At 43.9% G+C, this 21,633-nt stretch overlaps 1 protein-coding gene across 2 annotated transcripts in view; it reads left to right on the top strand.

Moving 5' to 3' along the window:
- gli3 (GLI family zinc finger 3) overlaps window positions 1–21,633 on the top strand; it is a 104,251-nt gene that overhangs the window by 54,329 nt on the left and 28,289 nt on the right. For both annotated transcript variants that reach the window (XM_037757251.1, XM_037757252.1), the window contains exons 4-5: window positions 2,283–2,388; window positions 21,319–21,524. In XM_037757251.1, the coding sequence (XP_037613179.1) occupies window positions 2,283–2,388; window positions 21,319–21,524 (312 nt within the window). The remainder of the gene's footprint in view (window positions 1–2,282; window positions 2,389–21,318; window positions 21,525–21,633) is intronic.

Here is a 21,633-nt window from a genome sequence, read left to right as displayed (position 1 = left end):
GCAGCCCATCCCTCTATCCCAGAAACCCCTCATCCCTCCCTCCCTCAGCAGCCGAGCTGAGCCAAGCCAAAACTGAGTCATCAGGAGGAAACTATCAAACAGACTGAGACTGAGTGGTCAGATACTTGCCAGAGCTGCATGGAGGAGGCTTTTACTACTTACATGCATCTCTGCTATCGTGAAAACAGGATGAAACCCCCCTGAATGGTTTCTAGAAGTTTGCCTAAGTTTTGTTTTTACTCATTCAGCAAACCTAATGTGCTCCAATATTGAATGATATTTCAGAGTGTATTTCTAACATATGGATAAAGTGAATTGGACACATTGGACCTGGATTTAAGAGTTGTTTTTTGCATTATTTCACTTCCTGAGGAGCCAATCAATCCCTTCTACTTTTTCTACCTCCACTAGTTTCTCTTTATTCATTGTCACCGCTGCAAGACCTCAAAAGATGTGCTATCACCTCACAAGAGAAGAACTCCACATTAAGGCCCAGACACGAGCAGACTAGAGACGACAGTGCGCGACACACCGCAAAAACTAGGCCAACAGACAATCACCGATGGCCCCAAATTGTCCGACGGCAAACCATTGGCTTGATGTGTCAGGGCCTTTAGACTAGATTGTGCCAAGCAAGGTGTGGAATCTGAAAAAATGCTGCTTTTCTGGGGCATCAACACGGGAAAATAAGGCGTTGTCTATTGCAGGGATGTCTGCCTCTTTGCTACAGGTGTATGCTGTCTTAATGCGCGTTGTAGTGTGCCAGTGTTTTAGACTTAAAGGGGCACTCCACCAACATGTCAAAGTCTATTTTCTTATATGGGGAGTACTATATAGCCTGTGAAAACAGATGTATAATGTTGTCTTTGGCTCTGGAGAGAGGTTTCCAAAGTCTAGAGAGTAATACTCAAGTTACAATCACCCGGGTATCTGGGTTTAAACTTGGAGACCCACATTAGGGACTAAAAGTCAGGATATCTCGGCCTCTGCTGCTCCAATTTTGACAATTCTGTTTTTAATCTGTCTCTTGCAACTTTATGGAAGAGCAAAACTAAATCCCCTCTTTAAGACTTGCATTCTCATGCTGCAGGATTACAAACAACACCAAGCTGATCCCCTCTTAATTGTAGCTGCGTTGGCCCACGCTGGCAGTGATTCCCCCCACATTTAATGGGTGAGTGATGAGGTAAGCAGACCTGAGAGGTGCTGGGGAATCAACACCTGCTGCGTTGCCCGGCTATGCAGCTGCGTTTGAGCGTGGAGCAACACCCGTAGAGCTGTCGGGCATCCCACCGTTTGGCCCTCTGCCCTCTTGGCACACACTCCCAAATGTTTACAAGCAAAAAAACACATAGCTAGCAGCCTGAGAGACTTGCTGCGTGAAGGTATGCAGATGTTGACACATGCTCTGCCTCAGGGTGGTGATACGCGACTTGGCAACGGTCTCCGTAACAGCCAATAAAGTGATATGTGTTCATATAGTATGTGAATGAAAAAGTGATTATGTGTCCTGCAAATGTGTGCGTGCGTGTTAGTCATTTGCTGTTTCTGTATTTCTGTACAAGTTTTAACCCATTTCAGTTTCACAATACGACCCTCAGGTAGGCAGCAAAATTCCCACTCATGGTTTGCTCGTTGCAACTTGTCCAACAATGGATGCAGAGTTGCAACACAAAATTCCAGCTTTAGTTTTTAAGATTACGGTGCGCAGTGCAGTTAAGGTTAGAAGATGAGTGCATGCATGTGTGAATTCAGTCTGGTGGTGAATTTCAGGGAGTAAAAATAGAGAAAAGGCCTGAAAGCTCATATTATGCAAATGTTTTAATGTTTTATCTGGAGGGAGAAAAAAAAAAGAAGCTTCTCAATTCTTTCTGGCAGTTGTGACAAAACACTGAAACAGAAAAGCGTGTTTTCTTATTCATTTCATTGGTTGTACTTTGTACAAAACCACATTATGCTTGGTGCAGTGAGAAACGTGCCATTTGGCTGCTTTTCTTACGGTTATTTATCGCTGTTTATTCTGAGTTCTATCAGCTTTGAGGCATTTGCAAAGACTTTCTCAGGGAACATTTTGCAGCTTTTAGTTGAGTGCTTTTAATGAGGTCTCAATTGGGTGGGTCTGATGAAAGATAGCCATCATTCACTGCCTTTCATTATAGCTGCTATTTAGATTAACCGTGGAGGGAATAAATTCACATGACAATGTGTTTTAGAGGAACCAGGGGGCTAAAGAAAATGTCTCATATTTATTTTTCTCCTTCTCTTCCTGTTATTCTACGCAGCTGCACCGCAGTTCTTCCCCACCTTCCACCCTCCTGTGCCAATCGACGACAGACATACCCAGGGACGTTACATCTACGAGCCTTCCCCTGTGCCCCCTCTTCATGTGTAAGTCTTTCAAAGTGTTCTCACACTCGCACACACACAACCAGAATATCATACCTGAGAACACATTTGATTCAGCTGCATCACACGCATCACTGGTGAGCTCCCCCCCTTCTCTCCTAATGGCGATACAAATCAAGATCCTTCCGCCTGTGGGCGCGGAGCATCCTCCACATGGGTGCTGCTGGGCGCCTCTCTTTGCCTCTCAGGATCAAAGGCCACGGCCTCGTACGCGCGCAACATGATCCGCATGTCAGAGACACGCAAATGAACATGTGTCAGAGACGCGGAAATGAGAGCAGGGCGAGGGGAGCCTGGGAGCGTGCGAATCTCATAAGAGCAGTGATCAAGCCTTGTCAAGAGAAGGAAGCCTCCGCTGACATCTACCCGTCTCTGACAGACACAGATGGGCTCCTGACACACAAACTGTATACTGCTAACCACCCCGCCTCATCCAATCACATGCACGTACGGGCTATCAGGTATGAAGTAAAGTAAAACATGGTGTCATGCCTCGTAAGAGAGAGTGGTAAGTATTTATAAGCAGGAGAAGTCTTGTTACAGTAGTCTCGTATTTCCCTGGAGTGCCTCTGACGGTGCCGGCCAGGTCAGCAAAGAGCTTCAAAGCATTCCCTCAGCTCGCTCACTTATACACTCATGCACAAATTACTCCTTTTTTTTTTCACTCTTTCTGTCTCTTTTCCTCCCTCCATCATTTGTATTCCTTGCGTCCAAAACAGTGAGTACCATTCGGAGACGCTTCATCGTCCTTGCGGCGCTTGTTTCCTTACCCGCAGACACGAAGGAAGCGATCACCGCGCGACGAGGACAAATTGGATGGGGCAGCTACTTGGGCCGCATTATGTTTGATATTCTTCATCATTATCAACTCCCCCCTTCTCCTCCTCAGGAGTCATATCTCTCCCTTGCTGATGTGCCACTAAGCGTAATGAATTTTTTATGTGCCCCCCACCCCCCGTCCTCCGCCTCCCCACCTCCGGCCCACCCTACCTCTCAACCCCTCATCTCCTGCTCAGGGGCTGCAGCACGGGGGGAAAAAAAAGGGGGGAGAGAGGCGAGGAAATAAAAAAAAGGGAGGTGATTGATGCCCCGTGTCACTGCAAACAAAATGGCAAATATAATTTAGCATTTAGCTTATGCAGAGATAATGGGGCGAACACGCGCCGGCAACACAGGCTTGAACAAACAGCCCGGCTTGTTATCCGTCAGGAGTGCTTTGGTACGATGCGGAGCACAGGTTAGGGAGGAGGGAGGGAAGAAATGAGGAGGGGGTGGAGGGACAACACGGAGCCGGGGAATTGAATTAAGGGGGAGAAGTTACGCAGCGCCGGTGTCTTCAGTCACTCTGTCCGGACAGGCGTTATCTGTGCGCTCGGTTCGCTGTCACTGGAAACACGGCCGTGCTCTGCCACGCTACTTATGGCCTATTTATCCAAGCCATTAAGCATAGAGCTGTTTAATATGACACGCTACGCTGAGGGAAACTATTTGTCATTATTATAAGACAGCTGTTTAGTACTCAGCCTTATTTAAAACTCACTGTCACACACGTTATCTACCAACTTACGTGGGTTTTATGCAGAAACTACTTTTGAGTCTTTGCACAGGGAAGCAACAATATTGCCTGCTTGATTAAAAAAGCAGCACTGAATTCCTCAGTGAGAAGAAGCACTCATCAGTTGCAGCTGGGTCCAACCACCTGATGGCAAATTAGAGTTAATTACACTTCCTGGTTCGGCAAGTTTTAGCCAAACTTCATGACCGTAGAGCAGAAAGTAAACCTCTCTGAGGATTTAAACGTGATGCATTGGGCTCTGTAATGTTGCTTGTAGCCAGGGCCGAGCAAATAGAGGCAGTCGACGTATAGCTGTCGCTTCAGGGAAATGGAGGACAGGAGGCGGCTTATGGAGAAATATTGAATTGTTTTAAGACAAGTTCTCCTCGGTGAGCAGAATTAATCGTTATTAGCCCTCTCAAAGATATGCCTAAGTACACAGGGACTATTATTGCAGTACTTCCCCATGCAGCCTCTCATTACGGCCTGTAATTACAGTTGGGTTGGCCCCGCGGCAGTTCCATCAATCCAGCCAGCTTCCCCCCGCCATGCACGCACGCAAGCCAGTCACCACTGGGCGTCCGTGGCCGGAGAAAAACACGGCGAACGCCCCGGCAGCTTGTTTCCCCTCCGCCACAATGACACATCCGCCATCCGTACGTGGCAAATGAACAGAATCATATCCTATTACCGTGAAGGGCCTAATTGAAACATGTTTATTTATGGCCCCCGTTTTCAGGCGAGGAGCGAGCGTTAGCAGCGCAGCTAACGGGCTCCCGCGATATGAGGCGGTAGAATTAAATTAAAAGCTCATAAAATGAAATATGCTCCGTATTAGCTGTTTGACACTTAATTTGCCTTCAAATGAGCAGAGGAAATCACAAATTAACTGTCCTTTGTTTTTTTCCCTCTTTACCTCACCTCCCCTATTAGGCAAGGGAGAGCGCAATTACAGACAGAGGCTAATCGTTTAGTTTATGAATTCTTGTGGGGAAGGTACCAATGTGCCATTCAATATTAAAGCCTCAGGGTCAGGAGGGGGTGGGGGTCCTTTACTGTGGGTGCTTTCTTTACCGAGGAACTCATATATTCACATGGAAGAGAGTTTCAACAACCCCTGTTTAAAATCAAACCAATGCCAACTAACAACAAACTTCTTCCGAGTCTCCATAAGTCTTTATGTCCTTTACTGATCCAGGACGAGCAAAAGTCTGCCCTGCTTTTTCCTCTGCATGCCTCTGGTCTGGAAACAGCTGACCTCCAGCCTCTGCCAAAAAGAGAAAGAGCCCTTGGTGCTCCAGAGAAGATGCTTCCTGCTTAAATAAACACATTGATCGGTGAAGAGCAGGCTCTCCATGGGAGCTCTGGTCCCCTCTGCCACCACCATTGTGCTGGGCTGGCTTAATGGGAGTTTAGGGGGGAGGCCGGGGCCAAGAGAAGAGACCGCTCCTTTCATTCCGGCTTTATTGCCCGACCACGGTACACAGCAAAACAAAACAGCCCTCTCACGCGGCTCAGCGGCGGCTCTCGGTCACCCGGAGACCGCTCGGAACAAACGGAGGTATTCGTCACAAGTCAATTATCAGCATCGGAGTTCACTCTGGAGTCCCGGGCCCTCGTGCTGTGAATGGGGGCCACTAAAACAACAAAACAGTCTTACGGGATAAGCAATTGACTCACAACCTTTTGCGCAGTTACCGTATGTGGATTTAGGAAAGAATTAGTCAAGAAGACAGTTCATTTAGGAGTTTGTAAAGTTGTAAAGCAAACAGAAGGCCCTGGGCTCTTTGTGGTTGTTTTTCTTTTTTCAATTTGATTGTGAAATTGCACGAATGACTATTTTGATAATCGATTAATTGGTTTGAGTAATTTTTTAAGTCTTAAATATGATTTTTTTCTGGTTTCTTTACTCCTCTATGACAGAATATCTTTGAGTTGTGGACGAAACAAGACATTTGAGGACGTCATCTTGGGCTTTTGGAAACATTTTTCACCATTTTATAACATTTTATAGACCAAACAACTAATCGATTATTCCAGAAAATAATCAACAATGAAAATAATCGGGAGTTGCAGCCCTAATATACATTATTAAAAGATTCTGAAAATAGATTTATTTGTTGTTAAGCATCTGAACTTTTGAGCAAATGTTTCGAATTACTTAGAAGTATAATTCATTCTACTTTTTTGAGATCCCAAAACACAAATTAGTTATATACTGTTTATTTTTGTTTCTGTTCTGAAATTATATACAGATATATAAGGATTTTAAAAAACAACCTGAAGCTCAAAGATGCCAAACAAAGATTTTAAAGAAATCAAACTTGTCAGTGTGACTCATGAATGAAGTCATGGACTGTATTTTCTGTCAGTGTGTAGGTATAGCGAGCAGGTGGGGGCTGTGTGGTTATTCCATTCAGGAGTGTGTTTGTTCAGCTGCGGGCCGCGGCCTGCCTGGAAGGTATTCTGGAGGCACCAGGGGACAGAGTCTCTGTCATCGCAGCACAACCTCAGCTCTCAAATGAGTTAATCGACTTAAAGGCTGCGTGAGCTGTTGCTTCAGAAGCGTCATTTTACATTAAGATTGCACCAAAAAAGCGAACCACCTTGTTAACCTCCGAATTATATTTTCTGTATAGATTCGCACCAATTTCACACTGTTCCAGTACACCAAGTCTTCCTCCTCGCTGTCCTCTGCCTTTGGCGGAGAGAGCATTCTTTTTTCTTTTCTTTTTTTTTTTTTTAAGATGTGCGCCGTGTTGTTTTGTTATTTACATAAACTGTTGTCAGAGCGCCCAATCTGGGCATAGAGGAGCGGCGTGTTGCTTAGCATAAAGACCACGGTCTTATCTCAACACCTCCTTCCAGATGGGACGAGGCCGAGCATTGCAATACACGCACACACACACACAAGTACAGACACACACACATAATGCAAAACAATAGAAAGACAAAAGGGTCTACTGTAGCTTTTATAGAAGCTAGAAGAGGCATGCTCTGGAAGTGTGCAGCTTCATCAGTGGCTGTTTATGGTGAGATTTGACTTTGCAGCGTCAAGGCCTCATTTAATGGTTGATATTTCAGTTTCAGGCCAAATTTCAACACAATTTTTAGCGATTTTTAGTCAAACAGTAGCTGGAATTTGTAACTATATATGTTTAATGCAAGCAATTTTTTTTTAAAAAGAATAAAAATCATAGCCTACTTGACGAGTCGCTGTTAATATTCACATTTGAATATCGTCTAGACTAAAACAGAATGTGAAGCAGAGCCATAAATTACATTAAGAATTGATGATTATTTCATAATCGCATCTGATAATTTGTGTCCAGATATGGCTGCTGTCACCGAAACGCAGGGGCGAGAGACGAAGGCCACTTTTTCATCCTCCTCTCCAACTGTCCAAAACCCATTCTGTGTGACTTCATAGGTCACCCCTCTGTGGTGCAGTCACTGGTTTCCCTCCTTCGCTCCTCCATATCCTCCCCCCCTTCTTTAATACTTCCTCTATGGAGTAAGTCGGGGGGACAGGCGGTCACGCAGTAGCTGGCTTCATGATTAATGGTGTTTATTCTTGACAGAAGGCTCCTTTATTTATCTGCATTGCAGTTTCACTGATACTATCAGTCACCTGAATGAAAAATATTCAGTCATACCAATTTTGCAGTATAATTGAGTAGAGTCACTTCCTTTCAGTTTTCTTCCCCCCTCGCTCTCCTCTCCCACTCTATCTGGCAGCCTTATCATCGCCACAGTAATTTTCGCGCTGCGTTGTTTGATATGGAGAGGCTGGCTTTAGCCGCATTTGACATAAAGCCTCTTCAATTTTCAGTGGAGAGGAGAGAAAAAAAAAAGGGAAGAAAGAAAGTTGTGCACCACTCTGTGAAAATGTGCGAAGAGGGGGGAAAGTATCTCTCCCCTTTTTTCTTCTGAGGCAATTTCAGGATTTAGAGAGAAAGGAGATAAATGCCTAAGCAGATTGAAGTTACAGTATATCTATTTTTTTTGTAATACACCAGTTTCAGAAGCCTAAATGGGCAGTGTAGTCTTTTTTTTCTATGCAGCCGGTGCACAGCGCCGTGATATTTTGAAGGCACCTGTGTATTTTGAGAGTGATGGATCCAGCAGGTTGGGTGGAAAAAAAAGAGTTTGGCACAGCAGATATTTGACAAGACCTGTAAAGGTTTTAGGGTTGAGTCATTACCCGTGGAGATCTGTTAAGACATGTTCCAAAACTCTACTTACCAGGCTAGGATTACCTACGCTGAGGCTGCTCCTGCCGCTCTGTGTACAGTCGTATTCCTCCCTAGTTATTAAATATCACATGCATTTTTAATGCTTTTTTTCTGCTCTTTGCTAAATGGTTTAACGGCAAATATAATCACAACTAAAGAAGCAAATTCACGGTATTTCTAATCTACAAATGATTCCTTACATAACACTTTTATTCAAATCCTATCTGATTATTCGCTCAACATTATATTTCCTGTTCATTGTAATTTCTTCAGTGGAATTTAATTTTAGGCTCCATTATAAATATCTTTTGAAAAAGGTACATTTCGATAAAAGGGGAATACATTAATCTCTAATACGAGGCCTGTGAATTTGCACATGTAACACATTAGTGGATTTGATTTTCTATACTCGAGTCATTTGCCCCCTCTTCATGTTTGAGATCTCAATTTGTAGCTCTCCCATGGAGCACAATGGAGAAGCAGGTCTGAGGGGAAGAGATAACAGGCAGGTGCCAACAGCTCTGCGCTAATGTGAGCGCGCGCGTGTGTGTGTGCATCCATGCTGACACACACACACACACACGTTTGAAATATTTTCTCGTCAGTGTTTGAGCGTCAGTTTATTTATTTCACTGTCATTTTCTATTTTTTGTTTGCAATTCTTCTCCTTTTATTTTTCTTTTAAATATGAAACACATTTAAATGCATATTTTATTTCCTTGTATTTGAATATTCACCCTATTATGGTTCAGGCTACATTTTTCATAATGTTTAGTTTAGAGCTGCAGTGATTAGTCAATTTATCGATTAGTTGATGGGCAGATTAAAAAATCGGCAAACTGTTTTGATAATCGATTAATCGTTAAATTAATTTTCATGCAAAAATGCTGTTTTCAGCCTCTCAAAAGATTTTCTGCTTTTCTCTGTTTTATATCCTATTAAACTGAATATCTTTATGTTTTGGACTGACAAAACAAAACATTTAAAGACATCAGCATGAACTTTGAGAAACTGGAATGTACATTTTTCACTATTTTCTGACATTTTATAAACCAAAACGATTAATTGATTAATCTAGAAAATAATCGGCAGATTAATCGATAATGAAAATAATTGTTATTTGCAGCCCTAGTATAGTTTGCAAAATAATTGTTTAAATAATTATAATATGCATTATAAATAGGGCTGCAACTAATTATTATTTTTATTATCATTTAATCTGCCTGTTATTTTCCTGATGAATCGTTCTGTCTGTAAAGTGTCAGTAGTAGATAGTGAAAAATAGTCATCACAATTTCCCAAAGCCCAAGGTTATTCAAAATGCTTTTATTTTAAATCTAAAAAAAAAAGTCAGTTTACAAAGATATATGAGAAATAAAAGTAGTAAATCGTCTTATTAGAGATGCTGGATACATAATGTTTTGTAGTTTAGCTTGAAAAATGAGTGCAACAATTGATCAATGCTGATTCATTTTAATGTCAATCAAGTAGTTAATTAATCAACTAATCTTTTTCCAAAATATCATGTGCAGCAACACTACACAAACCTTAAGCAACATTTAATCTATATGATGTATTGTATTCATAAAGAGCACATACAGTGTTTAGTGGTTTTAGTGGTAACTTACTAGATGGGTGTGGCAGGCTGTCACTTTTATGAGCCGTGCCGGTTCTTAATTGGCTTTGTAAAAGACCCTCCTCTCATTGGCGGGGAGCTATTAGAGAACAGCAGTGACTGTCAAGATATTACCCAGCGCTGCTGCTCAGCACGCCGCCTCACATCGTCTCCATAACCTCAGGCAGACGCCGTCCTGACGTCTGTAAATCGGAGGCTGAATTTTTAGAAAGGAAATATTTTGCTCCCTACCTAATGCACAATTATCAATGTTACTTCTAGACTCTTTGAATTAAGTCAGTTTTTTTGCTTTGCCCTACAGACGTCATGCTGTAGCAGCGTAGAAATGTGGAATTTCCATTACTGTGATCTCTGGGCTGTGGGCTCCAGACCCTGCGATCCCACTCTGGGGGCCAGTTACAGCAAGTAACGAGACCAAGGGAACAGGGTCATAAATCCTCTCCAGCTCTCCTCATTTTCCATCCTCCCTCCCTCCGTCCCTCCCTTTCCTTTCCTCTCCATCTTTCCTAGTCGAGCCTTCAATACATGATTTAAGAAACCTAAATGTAAAATATCACCACATGTTTAAAATGCCTCTGGTCCGGCTAAAGACCAATCACAGTTTTTAATGTAAGAGGAAACAGCTTCTGCACCGCCTCTCCTCCCGTTTTCTATTTGTTTATCTTCTAAGTCACACTCCTTTTACACTCTCCCCACCAATGCAAATTAATTCATAGCACATAAAGCGATTCTATTCTCTCAGCCGTGCGTTATCTCCCTTATCAGATGTGGCGTCCATTACATCTGATACTGATAGTTTCATCTAATAATGTGAGTTGGAGTGAGCCAAAAATACAGCCTTCCCTTCTTCTGTCTTCCATGATACTTCACGTTTCTTTTTTTTTTTTGACATGGGGTCAGCTTTTGAGGTGTTTTTCCCCCCACGAGTGTCCGGCGGGAGCTGCACAAATATGTGCAGTCATGCACGCAGCTGCAAAGGTGACCGCACTTGTAAAAATGCAGCCAGCTTTTTGTTACATATCCATCATTTTTTGAGTAAAGTTTATTTAAAAGGGATTAAATAAAGCTGGGAAACTTGTTCCTAGCTGAAGTAAGAAAAACAAAAAGTGCCCTAGAGCAAGCTTATTAGGAATTCCCTCCCATTCATGTCAGTTTTGTGTCACTTGTGTAGCAGGTTTGTGAAACATCCTCCTCTGGGTATATCCAAAATGTACACAGGTCTGTGTTTAAGCCTCCCAAAGCTTCGTCAAGCCTGAGCTTGGCACCGCCGCGCACTCAGCCCCCTTCATGATTAAATATCAAGGAACTCCACATGACATTTTATTAGTCCAACAAGATGGATGAAATGGCCAGAATAAAGTAGGCTGTGTCTTTTCACTTTCCCACCAGCACTTGCCTTTCTTCTGTTCGGATTTTCTCTCTCTGCAAGAAGTATGTATTAGGAAAACGTGATGGATTTCATTCTGAAAAGGAGATTTTCAGCGCCGAGAAGGAAACATATATTTTTGTGTCTTGTACCTGATGCTCCTGTTCTCCCTCCTCTTCCTCCCCTCCCTCCTCTTTTTTTCTGTTGTTCTTCCTCAGATCTCTGTCTGAAGGATTAACCATCTCCAGCAGTGTGTCTCTGCTGTCTTGTAGCGTTGTGTATTGTTTGTGATTTGCTCAGGCCCATCCGTGCGGCTGCTCATTTCAGCAGCCCAGCGTGACGCGGTGAATCGAGGAGGGGGGGGTGAGGGATCCACGCTGCACCTCCTCGCAGCCCTGGGCCACACTCATTCTCCTCACCTGAGATGGGCCGCACGCACGCACGCAGACGTGCACGCTCATTACCCAGACTTTTCGGGGTAGCGGAGGCGGTGGGGTGTGGAACCCGGACCCTGTTTAGCTGCAGGCGTCAGCTGAGATTCTGTGTAAAGGCATCGGGGCCATCGAGACGTTACTTGAGAGGAAAAGGAAAGATAGATGTGCTTCCTCCCTGTTTTCACAAGTTTAACACTTCAACACCCAGGAGTCCCCTCCTGTCTTCTCTCTAGCCCGGGGCATGCCAGAGGAACTCAAAACACAGGCTGAGAGCAGCGCTAATTCCACTTGTGCTTGCTTTGGAAAAAAAAAGAAATGAAGTAAAAAGTGGAGATGAATGTGGAATGGTTCATGCAAAACAATCGCCAAATCGTGCATGGGAGAGAAACAAAAAGGAACAAGAAAATGTTTTGTTTTTTTTTGTTCTCATGTTTGATTCCAGCCGCCTTGAAATTACAGGAAAAAAAAGGCAGCCTCATTTTGTGTAATTTCACTTTCATGTCCTCATTCCCTCACAATACACTCTGTTGATTCGTTTTGGTAGACGTTCTTATCTCGATGGCTGAAATTACATTTAATTGCAGTGTGGAAAAATGGTCTCCTGCTGCGCGGCAAAGCCAAACATAAACTTTTCAAAACGACGATTGCGTTCGTAATTTGGAAAACCGGCGCAAGCGGCGAAAAGATGTGTCGTTTTTGATAACGCATAATGACTTTGTTGAAGTGGAAGGAGTGGCGAGGAGCCTTGATCTAAAACAAGAAGCATTTTTTACGTGTGACACACCTTCGGCGGCGGTTAAAACCAGGTCCTCTGACACCTGGACCCGTTTGTTATGACTTGAGCCTGTCACACTCGCTGGCTCCTGTTGATAAACATATGTTATCACTCCAGCGGCGTGGAAGTGATACGTGCCTACGGGGACGTACTGTGTGCTTATATGTAGACAATGTGAGTGTGACTGAAACACACAGGGGGGAGGAGACGGAGAAACTGAAGCAGAGTCGTGGGTATTCAACTGGACAGCGAGTGTGTGTGTGTGTGTGTGAACTGACTCCGCAGTGTATGGGAATGTCTGGCACGCCTCCAGAAGTATCCCACAGAGAGGGAATCCTGCTTGATGTGACCATGAATAGAAAGCCATCCCCACCTCCCTGAACCCACCCAGGCCTTTGATGTCAGGGGGTCACACAGAGCCCTCGCAGCTCCGGGGGAACATAGTTACCCTGAACGCCTGGCAACCTCCCTGTGCCATGCCAGGCCCGCCGTCTGCTCTGCCCAGCCAGGAGGAAAGAGAGAGAGAGAGCAGAGGCTGCTAACGGACAAGCTCCTGAAATATACAAAGAGACTGACAGATTAGATGTCTGCAACATCTGTTCTGTTAGAGTGCTTACTTGTTTTGGTTTGCTCTAAGAGAGTGAAAGCCTAAAACATAATAACTCTGTTTTTGTAAACTTCTAAAAAGTTTTTTCTAAAACTTTGAGTGAAATGCCAATACAATATGTAAAAAGCTTAATTTATAGTTGTGCATTAGGGGGTTATGACATAGCTACTGAAGCACGTAGCCGCCGTAACTGCACAACGTATCCTCATACAACGGTTCACATGATATCTTACGAAAAGTTATTCCTCATTTTTCGTGTTTTTCTACGAATGTCCAGCAACATGTGTCAGTTTCCGCTCGTTACATGCATACAGTCTTTTCAAAATAAACTTCCGTCTTCACAGCAAACAACTTGGTTAGGTTTAGGCAACAAAACTAGTTAGTTAGGTTTAGGAAAAGATCGTGGTTTGGGTCAAAATAACTTCGGAAGTCCCTTATTTTTTGACCCATCCATCCGCCCCGACCTCCTCACTACGTGGTGTTTGTCGCTCTTTAAATTTCCGGGTTCACGATTACATAGATTAAATACGAATTTATTTTGTGGGATATACGTATATACAAATTACAGTGCATTACTTTTTGTAGGTATAGCTACGAATGGTGTAGGAGAACAGCCTGAGCTATGCTATAGGCTACTCCATAGCTGACCGCAAGAACTGAGATTGGTCAGCTTTGGCTACTTGTATTGTCTCCTACAAGTTAATGATGCAGGTAGAGATAGCTGATAGTGAACACAACATGAAGGACACACCGCACACCCCCGGCTCATAATGACCTCCACTCTCTACTACGATGAATGAAACAACGTACCGTATAGAAAGTCTCATGTTTAGTAATAAAACAAGGCGGACTTTCCAACGTTGCTCTCGAGTGAATGAAAGACTGTAAACGTAGTTATGTGGGGAATATAATTAAAGCGCGATACATCTACAAGACATCCATCTAGTGTAACTGTGGTGCCATCAATCCATCACTGAACTATAAATCAGAACCTAAGCTGGAGGCATCAGTGGCAGGACTGCTGTTAGCCCCTTTTGTCAACCATAAATCCAAATGTCAAGCTCGTCTTTTAAGATAGTCAGCATAGATGATGACAGGTCCTTAAAGTGTTCATGATAACGAAAAGTTTTAACACTTAACACGCTTGAAAGCTCCAGTACAAGAGAGTATGCTAACCTTGGTTAACAGTAATTTCGGGCTGTTATTGAAACGAGGGCTGCAACTAACAATTATTTTCATTATCAAGTAATCGGACTTTCTAGGTTAATTTATTAATCATTTGGTCTATAAAAGGTCAGAAAATAGTGAAAAAGACCGAGGTGATGTCTTTAAGTGTCTTGTTTTGTCAGTCCAAAACCCAAAAAATATTCAGTTTAATGTGATATAAAACATAGAAAAACAGATATCCCCATATTTGAGAGGCTAAAAACAGCATTTTCTGTCATTTTTGCATGAAAGACTACTTTAACAATTCATCGATTATCAAAATAGTTCCCAATTATTTTAGCCAATTGGACAATAGAAACAGAAAACTCCTCTATTGTGCGACGGCCAAACAAAATAAACAATCAAACCGAGAGCCGAAGGTTAAAGAAAGTTGGCTTCTTAACATCGCTGGCAGTCGTGTTTCTGAAAGATTTATCACATAGCAATCATCTTTTATTTGCCATCTGCATCATGTGTCCACATTGGAGTATTTTTGAAGAAGGGAGTTGAAATTGTTGGCTTAGGTTGGGAAAAAGATGTATTTTTAAATGTATCCACCTTTTGTGGCGTCATGTCAATTCATATTTTTTGCCAAAGCAGGCAGCTCCGGAGGCCCGGGGTTTGAATCTGAAAGTAAAATGAATTTTGCTGCAGTTGTCATCACTAATGTGGAAAAATGAAGTCATTGGAATGCGCCTCAGTGGTATAACATAATGAAGACTTTCCCGTTGAATCATTAGGAGCCCAGAATATATATATATATATATACCTTCCTCTGTTTGTGTCTGTCTCTCAGTCTGTCTGTCTTCTCTCTCCTCTTGTCTCAGCTCCCTCTCCTCTCTCCTTGGGTCTCAGCTGGCTCTGTTCCTGTGGCCCTTTGATCTCACTGAAAGGGTTTGGAGCTTTAAAGTGCTTCTGTTTCCGCTGTCAGGAGCCCCTCTCTTCCTCCTCTCTGGTTTAGGCTTTCAGAGCGGTGGCAGCCTTGTGCTGTGGCTGGGTGGGTCGGGTGGTGTTGGGGTGGAGGGTGCAGGGGGGGGGAGGGCACAGGTTTCTATGAGGTGGTGAGATTGAGCTGAGGTTGGAGGGGTGTGTGATGCTGTCAGCCTCGGTCAGGAGAGGACCTGACACCTGACTGATCCCAGTTCCCTCCACAACCACAGTTCCCACCTCACTCAACCCCCCGTGGCCACAGGGGTAATGTGTCAAGACAGATAGGATGTATTACCTCTTCTTCCTGTATATTTCATATATATGAGGACATATGGCGTACATCCTTCCAGCACAAAATCATCACCTTGTGATATAGTGCAATCTGGCTGCAATCGCATGGTTTTGTCAACCGAGGACTTAATTTACCTCGAATAAAAAGGTGCTATTATTTGCGTTTGTGAATGTGGTTACCACCAATACATGTATAGAATGGAGGATCCCATTCAGAGTAGTGGCAGAGATAACAATCAGATCAAAGGGACCTTTGAAACCTATGCTGTATTTCTATTGTTTACCACAAGATTGTCATATTGGAAGATGAAATAACTTCTGCCGTGATGTAAAAATCCCTCATCGCAATATCTTAAACTGCTTTAAGGTGTTTTGGCATTTAAAAAACCTTTAAACTCTCTTGATCTGTTTCTCAAACTGGACTTCTTGGATTGCATTTCGTATCTAAAGCAACACATGTTGTAGTGTAGCCAGGGAGCAGCACAGGCAGGAAGGACCCCAATGCAGACTCAGAGACAGGTTGACACAACGAAGATACTTTAATTAACAAAAAGCTTAGAGGCCGACAGTCCCAAAAGCAGGCAGGAACATCAGGCAGATTTCAGGTAAACTAAACTCTATGTGACAACAAAGATGAACTGACAAAAGACAAGGGACAACACAGAGACTCAGGAAAGGAGGGAGATAACGAGGGACAACAGTGCTGACGAGGAACAGGTGAAACTCATAACGACGGGGCAGACAATCACACAGGTGGGAAACAAACAAAGGCAAACAAAGACACAAGAGGAGAGGACTTTCTAGGACCATGACAACACACCCTAGCCAAGGCAGCCACTTGCATTTTTGTTCACGAGATATTAAGTTGGCTAAATAAGCTGAAGATAGGCTATCATGTTAGATGCATTCTCATAATTTTCCATATATAGCCAATGTTGAAAACTGCAAAACATCACCTGCATCTAATTAAGGCAACTTGAATGTGTAATTCACCAACATAAAAAGCAGCGGTTAAAGCGTTTAGTAGCATCTATAGCAACAATTTAGTGTCATTAGCTCCCTCAGTGAAGTAGTTGACTGTAAACATGGAGTAATGGTGCTCTTGACATATTTTATATACAGTACATACTGTATATACCTGGTTGTTGTAAACACATGAGATCAAGTCAAGGTGATTAATGACCTCCATGTTACGCAGGTGGCGATGTTAAAACCTAATTTCGCCTTTCTATTGCGTCCTTTTGCAAAGTTGAAGATAAAGATGTCGGAAGTATTTCCATTGTCTTTCACTCTCCGTTGTCTTGGTGATCTTTAATGGCGATTTCTCAAGGTGGATTTTGGTTAGTATTGTGACTTCTCAAGCTTTTCCTTTCTCAGATCTCCTTCTTGGACCGCTCCAGCAGCTGTGGATGAAAACAAAAATGATGGTCCATGAACATTCACAGTTGCTGGATTATTGGATTTAGACTCCCCAATTTCCTGTACCCTTTCTGTGAAGCACACATTTCATTTCATGCAAAACGATTTCATGCTCGAGCTAAAAGTATTTTGCAAAGCACGGTTCCTGTTTTAGCAGACCGCTGTGTCAATACCACCAGGTCTCACTGCCGCACCACAATGATACCTTCTGTGCTAAGTGAAGTCATCAACCTTCGCCGCAACTGTGTGTTTCTACTGCTGCTTTCACCCAAAACAATTATTAGTGTTGATACAACCTTGTTCCAAACAAAGATTCAAGGCCTGTTTACATGAACACCCCTCTGTGCAACCTCAAAATCTTTTGGGGGCATATTTACACTTGGCAAGTGAGTGTTCATCCGGCGAAACAAGACGACAGTTTAAAATCCACAGACCGCCCCGTGTAAACATGAGATGAGGCGCTGGCTGGTTTAAGCGAGGCCACGTGAAAGGAAATGGCTTCCACATGTCGGGAGCTCAGTCTTTCCTTGTGCCCTGTTCGCAGGATGTCTACTTGGAGGGTTAATAGGAATTATAAACCTATGAAGGGAAGTCGAGGAGTGAAGGAAAAAGTTTTTCTCTCTGGCGAGGCGGAGAAGCCCGCGGTACGGCTTTGATGTAAATCTTAAATCAGGTGTAACTAAGACGCCACTTCTCTGAGCACACACACATGGGTGAACATTCCTGCACACACACACTGCACGTTGTCAGATTACTTCCTTTCGTCATGTTGATTAATGCATACTGGCAGATGCTAAGACGATCACGGGCCTGCAGAGAGCAGCTGAGCGCGGAGGATCGGACACTCTTCTTGCTTTTTAGTGCAGAGAAACACAGCGCACTCCTCCGGACCATCCATCTCTCTCCTGTCCTCCTCAAATCCCCTCACACCTGGCTCTGCACCCCTGGAGTCCTCTGTCTCTCCTCCTTCTCCAGCTCCCCCTTTCTCCTAAGTCTTCTGTCCGCCCTTCCCTCCCAATTCATACTCCATATCTTCACACGCCCTCCTCCTCCTCCTCCTCCTGCTCCTCCTCCCGACTACTGTTCCCGCTCTAACTGTCTTCCCTCCCTCTCGGCAGCCCTCCCTCATATCCTCTCTCCACACCTTCCTTTCCCTTTTCACCTTTCAACAGGCTGAAATCTCCCTCCTCCACCGTGCGACTGTCTTCCTACCAATCAACACGTGTGCTCTCCTTTCTTTTGTTTTCTATCTACTAGGGCTCTGCTCTTATGCGCTAAGTTAATTGGAAAAACAAGCCAAGCAGAGGCATTTAGCCAGGGTCAGTGTATGGAGATGCAGCCAACGCATGACAGGGTTAATCAGTGTCATGGCAGCCGGAGTGGGTGTCTGGCTCTCCTCAAACCGGCATGCAGAGGGCCAGACGAGGAAAAAAAAGAGTCTTGAAATCTTTCTACCTTTCCCTTCTGGGGTCTTGTTTCTACATTGAAAATGTCTCAAACGTCATATGCAGCCATTTTCAGGGACACAGACATATTTGTCCCACGTACTTTTCCATTAAATGGACCCTTGCACATTTGGGAATTTCACAGTTTTAAATGTGTTCCACTGACTTGTGTATAAAAATTGAAGGTCGGGGTGTGATTCAAATAGGGGCGTCAATCGCTTAAAATATTGAATCACGATTAATCGCAAATTAATTGCACATTTTTAATCAGTTCAAAATGTACCTGAAATAGAGATTTGTCATGTATTTAAGTGGGCAAATATGCTGCTTTATGCAAATGTATGTATATATTTCTTATTGGAAATCAATTAACAACACAAAACAATGACAAATATTGTCCAGAAACCCTCACAGGTACTGCATTTATCATAAACAATATGCTCAAATCATAACATGGCAAACTCAAACCCAACAAGCAACAACAGCTGTCAGTGTGTCAGTGTGCTGACTTGACTATGACTTGCCCCAAACTGCATGTGATTATCATAAAGTGGGCATGTCTGTAAAGGGGAGACTCGTGGGTACCCATAGAACCCATTTTCATTCACATATCTTGAGGTCAGAGGTCAAGGGACCCCTTTGAGAATGGCCATGCCAGTTTTTCCTCGCCAAAATTGAGCACAAGTTTGGAGCGTTGTTTAGCCTCCTTCGCGACAAACTAGTATGACATGGTTGGTACCAATCGATTCATTAGGATCTTCACTCTAGCTTTAAAAACTGAGACCGCTACAATATAAAAATCGCAAGTTAATGCGTTATCATCGCGTTAACTTTGACAGCCATAGATTAAAACGTTTCCATTTTTCTTCAGTGACAAAGCATGTTTTGTGTGTTTTCCCTCAGCTGCATGCGCTCATGTGTGTACAGTATGTGTATGTGATGCATGGTCAGCCATGTGACTTCAAAGCGAGCGTCACTCCGCAGCTGTGTTGCTGATCTGTGTAAATGAGGCATGTAATGGCGGCGTGTGGGCACATGACTTGCTTATCGTAAACACACCTGTTTTGAGGTGTGCGGTTGCCCTCAGCGTGACTCGCTACGCTAGGTATGGAGGAACTAAAACAATATCTTTTAAGAGGCAAAGTGCAGAAACACATCAATCAAATGCAGGTGAATAAAAAGAATCCATGACCATTGTGTTGCAGTGTCAGATACGATCCCTTAATCTGTCACCTTTGCACACTTTAACGTCCCCTCCTGAGGGGTACATGTACACCTGCTTCAGCATCACTGAGACGTGTTGTCACACACTTGAAGCCTTTAAGGAATCGTCCCATAGCCCCTTTGGGCTCATTACAGAAAGACAAAGTTTGTATGTGTGAATGCCTGTGTACACGTACTGTATGTCTGTGTGTGTGTTGTTTCCGCTCCTCAGTGCTCATTATTTGCCCTGGCCTGAGCTCTTTCATTAGGGGGGCTGTGATGTGGAGGGACGGAGGGGCCGGTGGGGGATCAGGGGACGGGGCGGAGGTCGTAATTGGGCTGTTCCGCTCCCCTGGCCTTGCTCAAGGTCACTGTGAGACAAACTCTTGGCCAGGTCTCTCACTCTTTCTTCCCCTTTTCTCCCGTCTTTTCCCACCCTTTTCCTCACCTCCTTCTTAAACCCCCACTTTTTCCCTCCCTCCGCTTCGCTCATCCTCTCCTCCTCCTGGGGTCTTTTGTCACAGTAGACTGGTCCACTGGGGAGCCACAGAGAAGTGGAGGGGCTAATTCAGTCTAATCTCTGAGCCTGTTAATGTCTGGCTGATATGTGGATTTCTCCACATCCTCAGGGGAAGGCCTTTGTGGTGAAGGCCATCATTATGAAGTTTCCTTGCCCTCCTAGCCAATTATAAGAAGGGAGACAAATTAGTTCATCTCAAACTTGGCTCCTAAGAAGTTTTCTTGATTGTTCTCAACTTTTCACATCTCATACCGTAGAGACAGTAACGGTTTTTGATAAAAAAAGAATAGCCTGATAGTGCATCTTGTGCGAGACTCTCTGATGGATTTTGTACAACATCGTATCCGTCATGTGCGATTCTGTACACGGTGTCTGCTCAAAGCCAAGTTCGAAGCCATCTGAGTAAAGTGGTGTAGCGTTGCTTGTCTGGCGCTGGCCGGCGGTGAGCTCGGTCTAACGTTTCCCTCTGATTAAGACACAGTGGTGAAAGCTGCCTTTGATCTGAGGAAATGTCTGCGTAGGGAGCAGTTGGAATGCAGCGCTCTCCTCTCTGCCTTGCAGATGGAGGCAGAGAGATAATGTCACAGTCCATTTGTCTGGCCTCGCCACTGCCAGTCCACCCACGGCACGAAAATCTGGCTGGTGAGAGCGTGTTAGGGCCTGATGAAATGAGCAAGATGTTGAAATCTACTGGATTATTGATGTGTTGTTTACATAATGTTGGTGATGTAATAAAAAGATCTTATTATTCCACATGTGGCGACTTAATTAGTCTCTTTATTTATACGTTTTCCGTCACAAGAATACAGAAATCTGATGACTTAAATAGACATGACATGAGTTTAACCCCCTTCCACCCCAACCTCCGGAGCCAGTGACCATCATCAGGGTTGACAACGAGAATACAAAAGTGGAATTACAAAGAAATATATCCAAAAATAATAGTAAACCGAAACCAAAACAGCTAAAATTACAGGGTTAGGGTTAGGAGTTACTGTTTCACCAACTATTGCTGAAAGATAATTGAAAACAGAAGTCCAAAAACTGGATAAAGACTGACACGACCAAAACATGTGACGCAGGGAAACTGGGGAATACTGACATCTACAGTAGGGCATTTTGGGGCGACATCAGGATGTATCTTGGCTAATTTATCATTGGAGTAATGTAACATAAACTGCAAAATGTTCCTCAGTAAATGTGTTTGAATGCTGTAAGTTGTATTTTTGAGGTTGTAGCACATTTCAAATATTCATGTTCTTTCTGTATTTCCTCTCTCTGTCTCTGCAGGCCTCCCGGGCTGGCGGGCAGTCCGGCTTTCTCCGACATCTCCCTCATCCGGATCTCGCCCCAGCGGAACCCCTCCGTGGGGGCGGAGTCGCCCTTTCACCCTCCGCACCCCTACATCAACCCATACATGGACTACATCCGCTCGCTCCACAGCAGCCCCTCCATCTCCGTTCTGTCAGCCACCCGGGGCCTCAGCCCTGCAGATGGTGAATAAAGTGAAACATACACCGACGCACAAAGCATGATCCATACACACACACACACACATACGCGGCACAGATGCACACTCGGCACGCACATCTGCACGCAACCCCA

This window comes from Sebastes umbrosus, chromosome 21 (genome assembly GCF_015220745.1).
Source record: "Sebastes umbrosus isolate fSebUmb1 chromosome 21, fSebUmb1.pri, whole genome shotgun sequence".
Lineage (NCBI taxonomy): Eukaryota > Metazoa > Chordata > Actinopteri > Perciformes > Sebastidae > Sebastes > Sebastes umbrosus.
This window is presented reverse-complemented; position numbering and strand designations above follow the sequence as displayed.